Genomic DNA, 18,119 nt, shown 5'->3' on the forward strand with positions numbered 1-18,119 from the left:
GAGTGTCTGACTTTGGCTCAGGTGATGACCTTATGGTTTGTGGGTTTAAGCTCCACATGAGCCTCTGTGCTGACAGCTCAGAGCCTGGGGTCTGTTTCAAGTTCTTTGTCTCCCTCTGTCTCTGCCCTCCCCTGCTCACATTCTGTCTCTCTTTCTCTTTCTCCCTCTCTCAAAACTAAATAAACATTTTTTAAAAAGTGAAATTATATCAGTAGTTGTAATAAATATAAATTAAAATACTCACTAGTTAGTGGCAGAAAGGGATGTTAGAATATAACTATGCTATTTGCCAAAGAAACACCAAAAACATAAATACAGTGAAAATGTGGAATAACATGAAAAATAATACACCAGACAAATTTTATCAAAGGAGAAAAAAACAGACTCAAGATGAAAATCATTAATGAGAATGGAAACGGCCACTGATAATGCAAAACTTTCAACTCAATAATTGTATACCCAGTACATACACAATAGTACAGTCTCAAAAATACATAAAGCAAAAATTCCTAGAAAAATTGACAAACCCACCTACACAGCAGATTAATCTCATCAATTCAACAGAGAAATAGACATGATCTAATTTCAAAGCTTAACTTAATATATATAGAACACTTATCAAATTAGGAACATACACTCTTCCTAAGCATACATGGAACATTTACCAAAACTGGCCATGTGCTGTATCACTGGATATGTTTATAATCTCAATAGGGCAGAATTTCTTAAACGAAACACAAAAAGCACTAACTAAAAGTTACAAATTCAGTGATACAAATTAAGCTTTTCTGTTGATCAACATCCATCATTAGAGACAAGAAGGTACAAACTATAAGATGATATTCCCAAACATTGTGGCAATACATTAGGGACAATTTATTACTACTTTGAATGAATAAATAGGTGTGTGTACACCTGTAAATAAACAGAAGACTGATATAAAAAAGAATGGGAAAAGACATGAAATACTATTTCATATAAAGGACAGAGTCAGAAAAATGCAAGTTAAAATCAAAATTAACTTCTATTTCTTACCCACTAAATTGGCAACCATTTAGGGGTTCAATAGATCAATTACTAACAAGGATGTGAAGAAAACAGAACTCATATACTTCTGCGGTAGGAAATTTAAATTGATAAAAAGACTATGGAAAACAATGTGACATTATCTCAAAATACGAAAGCCACTGATGTGTGTACCTGGTCACTCTCACTAACTCTCCTAGGTACAAAATCTAGGGAAACTCTTGCACCTTGAATCAGGAGACATGTATAAGATACCTTAATAGCAAAAAGAAAAACCCTACAAATATATCAAATGTATGTTAACTGGACAATTGATAAGTTGTAGTACATTAACAAAACAGAATATTATATATTAGTGATGATAAATCAACTACACCCATAAGCATCAGGAACTAATCTTAGCAAAAACAAATCTCAGAAAACTATGTATCATTTTTATAAAGTTCATATATGGTCAAACCAAATAATATAGAGATATATATATATTTATGGTAAAACAATTTGAAAAAGTCAACACTGACAAACACAAATATCAGAAAAGTGGTTAGGGGTGCCTGGGTGGCTCAACTGGGTCATGCCTCACAGTTCATGAGTTTGAGCCTCAATGTCAGGCTCTGTGCTGACAGCTCAGAGCCTGGAGCCTGTTTCAGATTCTGTGTCTCCCTCTCTCTCTGCCCCTCCCCCACTCATGCTCTGCCTCTCTCTCAAAAATAAATAAACATTAAAAAAATTTTTTTAATAAAAAAAAGAAAAGTGGTTAGCTCTGGACATGAGGCAGAGTGATGGAATTTGTTAGAAGCACATGGGTAACTTGAATGGTACCACTAATGTTCTAGTAATTAACATAACAGCTCAATCACAGAGTTTCTTTTAATGTAATTATGCCTCTAATTTACACATTCATGAAATATATTCCTTTTTATATGCCAACATAATTTTTATTAATTCTGAGGGGAAGAACTTAGATTTTTTAAAAAAGTGATCTGCTCTGGCTCAGTCGGTTAAGCATCTGTCTCAGGCTTGGGTCATAATCTAACAGTTCACAAGTTTGAGCCCCACAATGGGCTCTGCTGTCAGCAGGGAACCTGCTTCAAATCCTCTATCTCCCTCCCTCCCTCTCTCTCCCTCCCTCTCCCTCCCTCCCTCTCTCTTCCTCCCTCTCCCTCCCTCCCTCTCTCTCCATCCCTCTCCCTCCCTCCCTCTCTCTCTCTCTCTGCCCCTACACCCCCCTGCACCCTCCCTCTCTCTCTCAAAAATAAAGATTAAAAATTTTGTTAAATAAATAAAAAATAAAAAGTGGTCTGCTCAATGAAAACAAAGAAAAAAGATTTTAGTCTGAAACATGGGAATGATTACAATAACAGAAATCAAGAATATGACAAATAAAACAAAGAAGCAGACAAAAACAGTCTGCTTTTTAGTTTTTACAGCAACTTATTTTTGACAATTATCTGGCTAATATTTACTCTTAGCTTTTCTTGAATTTATTTTTTCAGTGCAACTTTCTAACCCATTCAAAATTAGGCTGCTTCATAATTGTTGGTAAAAATACATCACTTAGCTCATTTTCATACACAAATTATTAAATTTATAAATAACATCAATATAAATGAACAGAAATATGCTAATTGTGAGGAAATATATGTTTGAGAATATGAAATGGTTGTAGATCATCTACAAGGCAAATCTTCAAAACATGTTCAGGATAAGCTCTCTATACGCAGGATATAAATATGGCTAAAAATCAAAAGGAAATGTTCATCACTTATGTTTATCTAGACTAACTCTAAATGAAAATGGCCACATTTACTAAACTACAAAATAATTAAATTTTACCACAGAAAAAAACAGAAGCATGAAAATATTTTATTTGGTCACTTTTTAAGTAAAAAAAATTCTCATAATGCTAAAAAGTTAATAGGCATGCTATTAACATAACAGAGCAAACTAAACTTGATGGCTATACAAAAATATCATTTAGTGTCAGCCTGTAAATTATAACCAATTACAAATTTTAATTTTTCCCTTTGCTTATTCATTTTTAAGAGAGAGACAGAGACAGAGTGAGAGTAGAGAGAGAAGGAGTCACAGAACTTGAAGCAGGCTCCAGGCTCTGAGCTGTCAGCACACAGCCCGATGCGGGGCTCGAATCCTCAAACTATGAGATCATGACCTGAGCCGAAAGAAGTTAGACGCTTAACCGCCTGAGCCACCCAGGCACCCCTAAAAATTATAAATTTAACAAAAACTCATTCCCAATGAGTGGAATTAAATTGAAAAGAGAATTACTTGAAATTGAATATTCCATTTCACATATGTAATATAAACTAATGGCCAAGAATACAAAAGAAATGAAATCTTCAAAAGATGAATAAAATCAATGTTTATACAACATAACAAATTTCCTTCTCGATTCCACCAAGAGAACCCTATTCTAAATGAAGCTGAAAGTGTTCTGTATTAATTTGCTTAATTGAAATTTGCCAAATTTTCATTATATAAATACCCTCCCTGGAATCTAATTTTGTAAATGAAACAATGCAGAATGAAAACCTAATTATTATTTATACAGTAAATAATCTTTATAAGATCAAGAGCCAAATGCAAAATAGTAAAACAATTATCAGTTAAACACACACACACTCCTTCATATAGATTTGAAGAATGGCTTGAAGGGAGAAAACCTGCATAATTTAGAACAATGGTTCTCAAAGTGCGGTCCCCATTTGTGGTCTTTAGGCTTCGGTGGGTCTCTGAGACCCTCTAAGGTATCTGTGAAGTCAAATCTCTACTCAAATAAAGGAAGATATCATATGCTGTCTTCACTGTGTTTATATATGACTTGTGAGGCAAAAGCAATAGTCAGTATAAAACTACTTTCCTGTTAGCACAAATCAAGGTAATGGCACCAATGCCACTAGCAAACACTACATTCTTTATCATTACTCATAACTTAAACAAAATGGACACAAACATTTCATAAGTTAGTTTCCCTCAAAGATACTCTACTTTTTTTACTTTTCTCAAACTGCAGTATAACTAAAATATAATTATATTACTTTCAGGTATTCAATATAATGATTCAATGTGTGTATATAATGCAAAGTGATCACCACAATACCTCTATTTAACATCTGTCACCGTACATAATTACAATTTTTTTTCTTGTGATGAGGTTCAAGATCAACTTTTACATATGGAATACAGTATTATTAACCATAGTCACCATACTGTATGCTACATCCCCATGACTTACTTCTTTTATAACTGAAGGTTTGTACGTTTTGACCTTTTTCACCCATTTTGCCCATTCCACATCCATTGCCTCTGACAACCACCAATTTTGTTTTCTATATCTATTAGTTTATTATGTATTTATTGATGTATTTATTTTTAAAATTCCACATATAAGTAAGGTAGTATAGCACTTATATTTCTCTGACTTATTTCACTAAACATATAACTTTTATGTCTATCCATGTTGTAGCAAATGCCAAGATTTTCTTCTTTTTTATGATCTAATAACATACCATTGTGTATATATACACATGTTCTCTAACCATTCATCCATTAATGGACAGATACAGCAATAGACACGTTATGCACAATATATATACAACTATATAAATATTATGTCTTCTACACTGAGCAGCATGGATTAATCTCAGCTAGTCTGGAATGCCCACTTGGTTATCTCCAGACTCTTGCCTACATCATGAAATATATGCACTTAAGAAAAATAAACAATACTCTGTAACAATAAGTCAGTGGGTTGTTCTGGAGCGAAATGTATTAGTCTGTCAGCACTGTTTAGTAATAACAAATGAAGTTATGATTTGCACTTGGTTTCAGTGAAGCCCTTACAGGCTGGTCATATAAACCAGAATGCATTGCCTATGTGAGTAACTTAAAATAAGAGATCCTGACCACAAGCCAAGTCTGGATTTCCTGTTACTCGGGTGCTTGAGACACAAGCCAGTACTGGTTCTAAAGCTGGAGACAAAGCAGTTCCTGTGTGACCCCGTGTGGAAGGATAAAGACTGGACCTGGGGTCACTCATGATTTCAGGCAGGATATAAATATGGCTAAAAATCAAAAGGAAATGTTCATCACTTATGTTTATCTAGACTACCTCTAAATGAAAATGGCCACATTTACTAAACTACAAAATAATTAAATTTTACCACATTTATATCCACTCAATCAACTCATGATTTCAGGTCAGGTCAGAATCTCACAGTCTCTGAGTTGGAGCCCCACACTGGGCTATCTGCTGTCAGCATGGAGCCTGTTTCTCATCCTCTGTCCCCCTCTCTCTCTCCACCAACACCCCCCCCCCCCCGTTTGTGCTCGCTCTCAAAGAAGAAAGAAGAAAGAAGAAAGAGGAGGAGACCCAGGAGGAGGAGATATAATGGAAAAATGGAGGAGGAGATATAATGGTCAAAATAACATGGAAACGAGCCTGCCCCTCTACCACTCTCACTCTCTCCTCTCAAAAATAAATAAATAAACTAAAAACAAAAAACAAAAAAACGCTGAGCCACATCTGTTAGGAGACTCCTTTGGAACCCTTCTATTACTTCATATTTTGCTTTATTTGGGAAGGTAAATATTATTTCATTATGTGAAATTCAAATTTCACTTTTTTTTTTTTACCATTTTCTTTTACCAGGTTTGTAGCTTTTATCAAAAAGATGAAATGAGTAGAAAAGCTTTATTTTGAAGCAATAAACCAATTATCCATCATACCTATAATACCTTTCCCAGTTTTTTAAATTTTTGTTTATTATTCAATTTGTTTATGCATCATACTGGCTTCTTTCTCCATTTCTATAGTCCTATTATTATTTATATCATTATTTAGCTGATCTAGACTCTCACTACAAGTGATTTTCCACAAATGACTTCCTGGCTATCACAACACCATTTACTTAATCCCCACTTTCCCTCATCTGCATAAGCACAGAGAAATTCCTAATTACCTTTTAGTTGTATTTTAAATTTCATTGTGTTCTTTTCATTACAGCAGTCTTAGAATACATTTTAACAACTTATTGGGTAAATGCCCTTGTGATTATTACACCCCCAAATCACTCATCCTAATATACTTTAAAGTCAGTTGTTCACACTCTCTGCACTCTTAAAAAATATTCTGGAGAATCACATTAAATAACAGTTATGGCAACTGGTCTATTCAAATTGTTCTACAATTGCTTTAATCTTTTTCAATATTTTTAACTTTTCTTGAAAAATCTGCATTTCCTTAAGACTCATTTTTGACTGGGACACCATGTGGCTCAGCTGATTAAACATCCAACTTCGGCTCAGGTCATGATCTGACAGTTCGGTAGTTTAAGCCCCTCGTCAGACTCTGTACGGACAGCTCAGAGCGTCAGAGCAGAGAGCCTGTTTCGGATTCTGTGTCTCCCTCTCTCTGCCCCTCTCCTGCTCAACGCACTCTCTCAAAAATAAATGAACATTAAAAAAAAAATTTTTTTTAACACTCATTTTTACTAGTATGTATAAGCACTGACTGAATTAATCTACTACATGTTATAAATCAATTTCAATTACACATTGAAACATTTTGTATGAGCTCTTTATTTGTCCCTCTACAGTCACCACCTTAAGATTTTCCCAGCTTCGAGCTGAATGTCTAGTTCATCAGTTTTCATTCTCATCTAAAAGTGAATCCATTTAATGACACAAATTCTTGAGGACAATTCTGACCACATTTCATAAATTTTGATATGTAGTGTTTTCACTACCATTACTTTTTGGATTGCTTGTAGCAGCATCTGGAACTACTCTTGGACACAAAGGTATTCAGAGGAGTTTAGTTTACTCTCTTCCTGATTATGTCTACATAATTTCTTTACTTGGGGTTCTGATTCAGAGAATACAGATGACACAATTTATCTTGTTTTAGAATCAATCCATTTTTCTAAATGGTCTGAGACCACTATCAATAATGTATATATACCCTCTGATGCAAAGTATAAAGTGAAACAAGTACCTATTAAACCAAGCTTAAGTTGATCTCACTCAAAAAAAAACAAAAAACAAAAAAAAAGTCCCGAGTCTTTATAATGGCCTAAGAAAGTCATGCACCAAGTGGCCTCTGTTAAGTTTTATCTCATTTCTACTTTTCTCCCCCTTGACTACTCCTCTTCAGCTACAAGGGAAATCTAAACTATGTCAGGCATGCTCCTACTTTAGGGCTCATTTACTTGTTAAGCCTTTGCCTAGAACTTGGGAATCCCAGAGATACTCACACGGGCTTGCTCCTGCACCTCCACTTTGTTTAAAGGTAGTCTACTTCTGGGGCGCCTGGGTAGCCCAGTTGGTTAAGCGGCCAACTTCAGCTCAGGGCATGATCTCATGGTTCATGAGTTCGAGCCCCGCATCAGGCTCCGTGCTGACAGCTCGGAGCCTGGAGCCTGCTTCGGATTCTGTGTCTCCCTCTTTCTCTGCCCCACCCCCTCCCGTACTCTGTGTCTCTCAAAATAAATAGACATTAAATAAATATATAAAAAAAAAAAAGGCAGTCTTACTTTTATTACTATTACTATCTCTCCAACTAGATTGGAAGCCTGGTTACAGCAGGGATCTTGGTGTTATGTTTGTTCAATAATGTATCCCCAGAGCCTGTAATCAGTGCCTAGTAAATAGCAGGTACTGCAAACAACAAAAACAAAAAACAAAAAAACTGCTGGTTGAATAAATGAGTTTTAAAATCACAGGCTCTGAAGCCTAATGCCTAGGTTAAAATCTCTTACTAGTTATATTGTCCTGGGCAACCTCCTTAACCTCCCTGTGCCCCAGTTTCCTCCTCAATAAAAATTATAGTAATAATACTTATCACACAGGTTAAGTTCTGAAAATTTAAGTGGTTAATACATGTAAAGCACTTTAATGTCCATGAACAGTTAAGTACAAAGTAAGTGTTACATAATGACTAATATTACTGCTTTAATGAATTCTTTAGGTATACTTCAAAATCTCCCACTGTGTTTAAATTTTAATCAATTTTCAAAAAATTGTAACGATTTTTGCTTTATATAAACTCCAATGCTTATAGTATGTCACACAAATTACTACGACTTTGGGGAACTATACCTTTTACTTGGGTGAAAAATTGTATCTTTCATGCTTCCTTCCCTGAGTCCTCTTCCAGTATACACTTCTCTTTCACTTGTGGTGGCTTTAGTTTTAGTTTCGCTATATTCTTTAGAATTCTTACATTTGCCAGGCTTATCCTCAACTATTCCTCTACTTTCAATCCATTTTGTGTCAATTTGCTTTAGGTCTGTCTCTTCTGAAGAGTATAGCTAGAAATGAAGGGTAGACCTTCAGCACAATATGTCCAATCCATTCTATCCCACAAACACTAGTAGGATTCCTCCTCAACACTTCCCCATCCTCCAGCAGCGGCTAAGGCTGGAGTCTTCTGGGAGACCCAGCCTTTGTCATCCTTAGGCACACTTTTATTCTGCACATTGTGACTCATGTTAGGCAGGCTTCCTAAGTGGTTTTGTTAATCCTCTATAAATTCCTTATAAGTCTGCAGGGTGAGGATAGTCATAGGTCAATGGGATTTCTTGTGAGTGAAGGTTAGAGACATATTAACATGTTGGTTGACTGGCTCAGTGTACTATCTCAAACCAGAGGTTTCCTTTATTACATGAGGAAAGTGCTGCTCTAAAAATTAAAAAAATAAAACAAAACACTATTCTGACTGCTTTTCTTTTCCACCCAGATTCAACTTCTATTCTTTCTAGCTCACTGCTAGAAATTCTAAATAAATATTATGTAAATGGCAATACTAGCAAACCTTTTCTTGTTCCTCTATGAAGAGACTGTTAATACTCAGCAGCCAAAGACTAATAGAAACACACACCTTTAGTTAAACAAGTTTTATTCATTACTCACTACGACTAAGAATACAGCACATTATGGGTAAGGAACAACTTACAATACAGGCTCATGTCAAGTGTTTGGGGAAGGGCTCTGGATTGAATACTGTCAAAAGTGGGAATAAATCTGTGACTGACCGTCTTTTTTTTTTTTTTTTTTTTTTAATGTTTATTTTTGAGACAGAGACAGAGCATGAACAAGGGAGGGGCAGAGAGAGGGAGACACAGAATCTGAAACAGGCTCCAGGCTCTGAGCTGTCATCACAGAGCCCGATGCGGGGCTCCAACTCACACCGTGAGATCATGATCTGAGCTGAAGTCAGATGCTTAACCAACTGAGCCACTCAGGCACCCCTGTGACTGACCATCTTAATAAATCTTACCTAGAAGAACAGAAGGCCACAGTAAAACTAAAATTGTAATTAGTAAACCAACAGAAATTGCTCAAATTAGCTGGAACAGAGGTGTCTTTGGTATTTCTTGTGGCTTATACAGTGACTTTGTTTTTGCATGTGCTTAGTTTATGAAGTAATCTTTTTTCTTTCATCACAATCACAGAGTGGATATATCTCAGGTTGATGTTTTGTGAGATTATACTCAAAAGGAAAACATAAAGATTCACTGTGAATGCAAAGCCTGTTTCCAGATTCAGAGACTGCTGTTCCCTCTCAAGTTTTTAAGGTATATTTCAACTTAATACTTTAAAATATCTCCTGATATATCCCATTATATCTTATAAAAATAACCAGATCTAGTGTTTTCATGGCTGTTCAGTAACAAATGCAGGGGCACCTGGGTGGCTCAGTCGGTTAAGCAGCTGATTTTGGCTCAGGTCATAATCTCATGGTTCATGGGTTCTAGCCCCACATCAGGCTCTGTGCTGACAGCTCAGAGCCTGGAGCCTGCTTCGGATTCTGTGTCTCCCTCTCTGCCTCTCCCCACTCGTGCTCTGTCTCTCTCTGTCACTCAAAAATAAACAGACATTTTTTAAAGAATTAAAAGGAAGAAAGGGAGGGAGGGAGGGAGGGAGGGAGAAATAGACACAAACCAGGGCACCTGGGTGGCTCAGTAGGTTAAGAGCCTGACTCTTGATTTCAGCTCAGGTCCTGATCTCACAGTTCGTGGGATCAAGCCCTGCGCTGAACAGTGTAGAACCTACTTGGGATTCTCTCTTCTCCCTCCCTCTCTCTCTCCCCTCCCCTGATCATGTGCTCTCTCTCTTAAAATAAACTTTAAAAAAAAGAATAGATGCAAAACAATCTATGAACTTACTATTCAAAAAAAATAAAAGAACAGGCCAAATACATGCATGCATATGAAGAGAACACAGGACGTGTAAAGTAGTTACACCAACTAACCATGAAAGAGGTGGTTATCTAAGTAGTGGGAAAAGGAAAACACAAACAAAAGCGGCATGATCCAAAAGAATTTTTTTTCCACTTTGATTTAAAAAAAAAAAAAAAAAAAAAAAAACCACGCTATACATAAAGTGAATATACAAATGAACATGCATTTATAATTTTATGTAAGTTTATTTATTTTTGAGAGAGAGAGCACGCGCGAGAGTGTGGGGGAGGGGCAGAGAAAGAGGGAGAGAGAGAATCGCAAGCAGTCTCTGCCCTGTCAGCACAGAGCCCGATGCGGGTCTCAAACTCACCAACCATGAAATCATGACCTGAGCCAAAACCAAGAGTCAGATGCTTAACCAACTGAGCCAACCATGTGCCCCAAATGAACATGCATTTAAAAACACCTCAATGTTTCCCTTTTCCTATGAAGGATACTATCAGGACAATTTGAAAAATTTGAGTAAGATACAGGGATTAGATAATAGCATTATATCTATGTTAACTTTTTGTATTTTAAAATTATATTGTGATTACATAAGACAATACCCTTGTTTTTAAGGACATACACACTGAAGTATTTAGAGGTAAAGGATCATTATGAATGTACCTTTCTCAAACAACACAGAGAAAAAAAATTATGTTTACATAAACAAAAGAGAATGAGAATGAGAAAAGAAATGTAATCAAATGTTAACATTTGGATAATCTGGATAAAGGATACAAAAGAATTCCTTTTATTATTTTGGTCACTTTTCTCCAAGTATGAAATTATTTCAACATAAAAAGCTTTTTTGTCAAAATTAGATTTGTCAAAATTAGATTTGACAAATATCAGCATCCCCAAATTACAGATGGAGAGAATAAAAGTCAAAATAATCATACAACTAATTAGAAGAGAGGTGAAGCTGAAGTCCAGTTTACTCAAATATGTACTTCACTTCCCACAAAAAGCCTTAACATTTCAACATAATGAGTAACTCATCAACAGATATAACTATCTTATCCCAGAGAGAAACAATGTGCTGATTATTCATAATTTCCTCTTACAGTACTTCCCTCCTCTCAAGGTCTGATGTTACAATCACTGAATTTTAAAAAATGTTTAACTCATCACTGATGAGCACATAAACAGCTATTTATGCATCAGAGGCATCCAAATCCTAATCGATGCCCCAGCATTCAAAACAGCTGTGTGTGTGTCAGGACATTCCAGGAAACTAATCTATGATTTTACAACTCAGGTGATTATAGTCATTGTACCACTAAAACAAACTGTTAAATACATCATTTACCTGAGAACTGCCACTGAAACCAGGAGGTTGGTTGAATTCTGTGGAATCAATAATACTACTGCAAAATGAAGAGAGAAAAATATGATTTCAGTGTTTACATTATTCTAGCAACAGAAAAGGTAAATCTAAAATATATCATATCTAAATCCAATATTTCTTCTTTCTAAGGAAAGAAAATATTTATTGCCAACAACTTAATTAGATATCAAATAAGTGCATAACCCATAAACCAAACATCAGGAAATATAAACAATTTACCCCTTGGCCCGACCACTTAAACAAACACACTGTGAAAGAATGTCAATAAGGAATAATCACAAATTAGGTGTATACCCAAAGGTATTTGCTTCCATTTCATTTTCGGATAGGTTCATAGGTTGTATGGAACATCAGGGAAAGAACACAAGCAAGCAATTAAAGTTACAGTGAAGAGATCCTGTTATGCCCCTGAAGAGCTACGCATACTTTATAACCAATGCGCTTCCTCATCTGCAAAGTGAGATGAGTGGGGGGTGAGCTATCTCTAGATTATCTAGAGTCCCATCCAGGTCCCAAATGTTAGGATAATCATCTTACAGGAAAGAAAATTACCAAAGGAATGGAATAAGTTGTAAAATACCAATACTCTTTTTCTCACAGTCCAAAACCTATACACTAGTTTTCTCTACCCCGATCAAAACATCATGCTTTCTGCATCAGTTCTTTTTATTTGGTTATAACCTCTGTGCATGTTCCTACCTAATCCTACAAAAACCTCTAAAACTATCTTTTTCTTTGTATTAGTTCTATCTTACCATTTGTCTTTTCACGTCATCACTCCTACATACTTCTCATCTTTAAATAAACTAGCCTGTGTTCATAGGTGTTCATTAACACCTGAAAATGGTAAAACATATATCAACCATGATCAACCAGTTATTTACATTAAAAAAAACTCTTCTTCCCTAATACTACTATAAAAAATGTTTATATTCTTGCCTACCCTAATGAAATTTAAGCAAGTGAAGGCAGTGATTTAAGACGGGTCTCTCTACACAAATACACAAAATCATTATTTACTTTAGTATTCAAACGACCTCAAAAGTTATGAGAGGCATTCTTTTTTTCTTTAATATTTTTTAATATTTATTTTTGAGAGAGAGACAGAGTGCGTGCAGGGAAGGGGCAGAGAGAGGGAGACACAGAATCCGAAGCAGGCTCCAGGCTCTCAGCTGTCAGCACAGAGCGCGATGCAGAGCTCGAACTCATGAACCGTGAGATCATGACCTGAGCTGAAGTCAGACGCTCAACCAACTGAGTCACCCAGGTGCCCCAAAATGAGAGGCATGCTTAAGGGCAGAGAGTGGGTTTGTTAAATGACTGTGGGCAATTTACGAAAGGCCTTATCTGTCCACTAGTTTCTCCACCTATTAACATAAGGAGACTGCAGAGAGGTGTGAGATTTAAATACGAATGTTCTCAGGATAAAGCCAGAAAAATGATAAACATTCAATAAATTTTTCCCCCTATTAATACAAAATTAGTCAAACAGTCTCACACTTGAAAAAAAATACAATAAATCGCATGGAACTGTCTTCACGGTAGTCTTAAAGAAAAAAAAAACAAAACAATCTTAATCCCTCATATCCTTAACTGTTCCTACAAGGAAGACTCAATTATATAAGAAGGTCTTCAAAGCACTTACACTACAAATTAAAGACACAATCTTGTAATGGGTTTCTTCTGATGAAATATAACCAGTGATCACCATCCTTGCATAGAGCCATGCACTGGTAAGAAAAGATCATCTGCTACTTTTAGTGTACTCCATCCAGGGCTAAACATGAGGAAACACGTATTCAAAATCTCTCTGTTCCTTTTACTAATGAAATCTAACCCCTTAGCATTTGTATAAACATTAACAAAATTATGTAGCTGCATATTTAGACGTCAACAGAACAATTTCTAGATGTTTTTTATGGTATTATAATTCAGATTTCTTTGACTGCAAGCCTGAATAATGATACTGATATATCAGTGTGTACAGTGAGATAACTATATTTGACTACACATCAAATATATATTTAAAAATCAATTTGTAGGGGTGCCTGGGTGGCTCAGTTGGTTAAGTGTCCAACTCTTGGTTTCGGCTCAGGTCATGATTTCACAGTTTCACGGGTTTAAGCCCCATGTGGGGCTCTGCGCTGGCAGCATGGAGCCTGCTTGGGATTCTCTCCCTCTCTCTGCCCCTCCCGCATTCACACTGTCTCTCTCTCTCTCAATCTCTCTCAAAAAAAAATAAACTTAAAAAATTTTCAATAAAAATAAATTTGTAAAAGATTTCAAATTATAAGCTTAAAGTGGTATTTTATTAATAATGACTGCAAAGTCTGAAATTTATTTTCTACAGATCTCATTCACCAGAAAAACTTCATTGCTACATACTGGACTGTAACAGACAAATCTGCAAAAGAAACTTCTTTAATACTTCTCTTTAAAATGTGCGTGTGTACAGGGGCACCTGGGTGGCTCAGTTGGTTAAATGCCCAACTCTTGACATCAAGGTTCATGGGATCAGGCCCCACGTCGGTCCTGTGCTGACAGCATGGAGCTTGCTTGGGATTCTCTCTCCCCCCCTCTCTCTGCCTTCCCGTTCTCTCTCTCAAAATAAACAAATAAATACAAATATTGGGCTCAAAAGGATTATATAAAACTCAAATTCCTAAAACCTAAAACTCTAAAAATCAAATAAATCCAATACTTTTTGTGACTTATTTGAAGGTAAAACCTTCCCTAAACAGATCTGACCTCATTTCACTCACCATGAACATTCATGCTTCAATGCTAAAATATTAATGTGCTTGATTATGTGGAACTGCCTCTTACTCCTCCATTAGTATTATGTAATAATTATATGGGGGCAGGGGGTAGGTGACAGACAGAATACTTAATACTGAAACACTTCTGACTCCAAAGGCTTCCAAAAAAGTTTGGGGAACCTATACATCATACAGCTTGGGTTTATTTGAGAAATGTAACGTTAGCTCAGTAATAAAACTACTGGGTTCCAGAGTACACATCTATGGCCTCTGAGGAAAAAAAAAAAAGAAATTCAGTTTGTTCTTCAAAGAACAGAAGTTACTGGAATATTTCAGAACTCCAAAAACATTTTCAAGGTGCCTGGGTGGCTCAGTCAGTCGAGCGTCCAACTCTTGATTTCAGCTCAGGTCATTATCCCAGGCTAGTGGGGTCCAGTCCTGCGTCAGGCTCTTGTCAAGCACGGAGCCTGCTAAGATTCTCTCTCTCTCCCCCTCCCTCTGCTCCCTTTCCCTGCTTGTGCTCTCTCTAAAATTAAAAAAACATTCCCAGGGGCACCTGGGTGGCTCAGCTGGTTAAGCGTCTGCCTTCGGCTCAGGTCATGATCTCATGGTTGTGGGTTCAAGACCCGCATCAGGTTCTCTGCTGTCAGCACAGAGCCCACTTTGGATCCTCTGTCCCCCTCTCTCTGCCCCTCCCCTGCGCGCTCTCTCTCTCTCTCTCTCTCTCTCTCTCTCTCTTCATAAATAAATAAATAAATACCCCAATATCCTTATTAATTGTGCCTTGTAAATTGTAGTTGATTAGGAAGTGTTGTAGTTACACAGTGCATAGGGGGACTGTATGAACCTAATGCTTATACTGCCTTTTAAAATGTCTGTAGTTCCATAATTATTCCTAAAGTTAAAAAAACAAAAGCAAAAGTGCAATTCATTTTAAAATTTTCTTGGTAAGAAGAGTTTCCTCAGGGAAAAACTTACTGTTGACAGATGTAAAAAGCAAGTATAATAGAAAATATCTGAAAGCACAGGTCTGAAATATCTGAAAGCACAGGGCTTTGCTGCCTCTGGAATTCTACTTGCTTGGTAGAATTTCAAAAACAAAAGAGCAAGCTCAAAAAAAGAAGACTGACAAGACTGATTTGCCACTAAAACTAGCGAAAGTCCCAGTGTGTTAGGCTAAGTGCTGTGTTTAACTACTTTATATTCGACTACTATTTTCCAGTGAGGGGAAATAGTTTACAATTTAGTTATAATTCACACAGGAGAAATTTTCATTGTCAGATGATACAGGTACCACAAGTCTTAAGTGTTACAAAAACCCGGTTATCTGAAATAACCTCAGAAAAGGCTTTAAAAGCAAGGAAAGCAACAATAGATTCAAAGTAGAGGATCTGGAGAGTAGGAAAAACACGCTAGGACTTGGGTAGTGGAGAGACAGTAAACAGCAGAAATGGAAAATGGTAACAGCACATAAAATTTTATGCTTATATACAGTTATCTTTATATGTAAAACAGGGTTACCATATATTCTTTTAGTCTTCCCAGCCTCTCCCATTCCAGACCTCCCAGAATCAAGGTATATCTATAATAATCAAAGGGGTGAAAAGTTTCCTCTAGGACTAATCTGACAGGACAAAAAAGCCATCAGCAAGAGGATGCAATCACAGTATATGAATGGAATCAACCAATAATTTGCTTCCTGCCCAAACATTTAATTTTAATTTTCCTGGCTCTCCAAGTCCAGAAACTCGATTTCAGGTGGGTTTTTTGTTTCGTCTTGCTTTGACTTCAGGTGTTCTTAAGTCATTATAAAAGGATATATAACTGTACAGACTTGAGAGTAAAACAAATCTTTGCCTTATCCTCCACAAAAGATGAAATAAGCTAAGAATATAACATTTCAGTGTTGAATATTTGAGCTTTCTCTTATGAAAAAAACCCTATCTGATTTAAAGATTTATTTAAATACATATCAGTAATACAGACATATTCACTATCTACTAAACCAATATTTACATATTTTTAAAGTATGAACCCCTCACACCTGCATTTAAATCTCTGGGATCTACCTCAGACCTAATGATCAGATTTGGGGATAGGGTTCAAAACTCTACATTACAAATAAGAGTCTTGGCGGATGTTTACACACACTGAAATTTGGTGTAGCCACACCTTACATTTCAGAGTTGGAATGGACTGTTAATATCTTCATCAAGTGGTGACAAATTACAGTTTAGTAATAAGAACTCAAAGGTGTTTTTTTTAATCTTGAAAAGCCAACAAATCAAATGTAATTACTAAAGTTTTAGAGTTAAAAGCATTTTGGTTATTTTAAATCTTGGAATCGAAAAGTCTTATTTACATATTTTAAACAGAATAATTAATGTGTCAGCACAACTTATTTTTCATCCTAAAGCTATGTAACCATCAGAGCAGAGTTCTAGGGTCTGTTTTAGTCACAACTATACCCCTAGGGACTAAAGCAGAGTTTTATGTGTGTGTCATATGGCCTCCAAAACTGCCTGAGTGACTGAAGAATAAATTCTTCAAACATTCTAAATAAAGAAAGTGCACAGTTTCAGAAAAGGTCTTCATAACTTGCTACTTCTCTATTACCTATCAATTTAATGAGAAATGGCAGATGTATGAAGAGTACCCGCTACATTATTGTCAAGGAAGTTTGTTTTCTGTGTTTTGTCTTTCTTTTTGTTTTAAATCAAGTTGAAAATTCTGTAAGATTCTTTAATGTCCCTCATCTCCTAGGACTTCAATTTCAACTCCTTTGCATAGTATAGCATCAGTGTAAGGCAAGTAACTCCTCACTACTCATAACAATAAAACAATCAACTGGTTTTACTATTTATCCCACACCATATAGAAACTTCACTAAAAAACAGCCACACCATCATTTATGTTCAAAAGTGCTCAATGCAGGTACAGCAGAGATTTCTTAAAATCCACCTAACCTTCGAGATACAGACAAATGTGTGGAGAATTTCCTATATTGTTACAATTCCCCTTCTGGATAAAGGAAATAAAGGCTAAATAAAAACTGTAGGTTTATGTAGGGAAAATTTTTCAAATATATAATAGAGACAAAACTCTAAGGATCAGAGTTAGCCTTGACCATAAAAGCATTTCAATTTCTATTTTTTAAACAAGTTATCTCCCCAAGTAAAATAAAGCAATTGAACCAATGATAATTACCAAAAAGTACCAAGAACTTAAGCATCAGTATGTGAAGAAGGATCCATTAACACAGCCCTAGTCATAATCCAGCCAAAGACCTGACACGCAAGAATAAGAAATGTGGGTCCATTTTCATCTACTAAACCAAAGAGCCATCTCAAACCACCACCCACCACCACCACCTTCACATTTTTTTTAATGACTAAAGGTAAATATAATCTCTCACTGATGCAGGGGAGCTAAAGAAATTATTTTTTTTTTAAGTTTATTTTGAGAGAAGGAGGAGGAGCAAGGAGGGAGAGGAGGAAAGAGGAATTCCAAGCAGGCTCCACTCCGGCAGTGCAGAGATGGCTGTGGGGCTCGAATTCACGAACTGTGAGATCATGACCTGAGCCAAAATCCAGAGTTAGATGCTTAACCGACTAAGCCATCCAGGGGCCCCCTAAAGAAGAATTTCTTAATCTAGTCCAGAGCCATTATGAAACATCATATTCCTTTAGTTTCATTAGTTTACTCGATCAAATTATAAAATATACAAATTCACCAGGT

The 18,119-nt window shown here is 36.1% G+C and overlaps 1 protein-coding gene across 9 annotated transcripts in view; it reads right to left on the minus strand.

Moving 5' to 3' along the window:
• Nucleotides 1-18,119, minus strand: part of COP1 (COP1 E3 ubiquitin ligase) — a 256,822-nt gene that overhangs the window by 155,588 nt on the left and 83,115 nt on the right. For all 9 annotated transcript variants that reach the window (XR_006214220.1, XM_042976914.1, XM_042976913.1 and 6 more), the window contains one exon: nucleotides 11,584-11,641. Coding sequence is in view for 8 of the 9 variants with exons in the window: in XM_042976914.1 (XP_042832848.1) it covers nucleotides 11,584-11,641 (58 nt within the window). In the remaining variant the exon portion in view is untranslated. The remainder of the gene's footprint in view (nucleotides 1-11,583; nucleotides 11,642-18,119) is intronic.

This window comes from Panthera tigris, chromosome F3 (assembly GCF_018350195.1).
Source record: "Panthera tigris isolate Pti1 chromosome F3, P.tigris_Pti1_mat1.1, whole genome shotgun sequence".
Classification (NCBI taxonomy): Eukaryota; Metazoa; Chordata; class Mammalia; order Carnivora; family Felidae; genus Panthera; species Panthera tigris.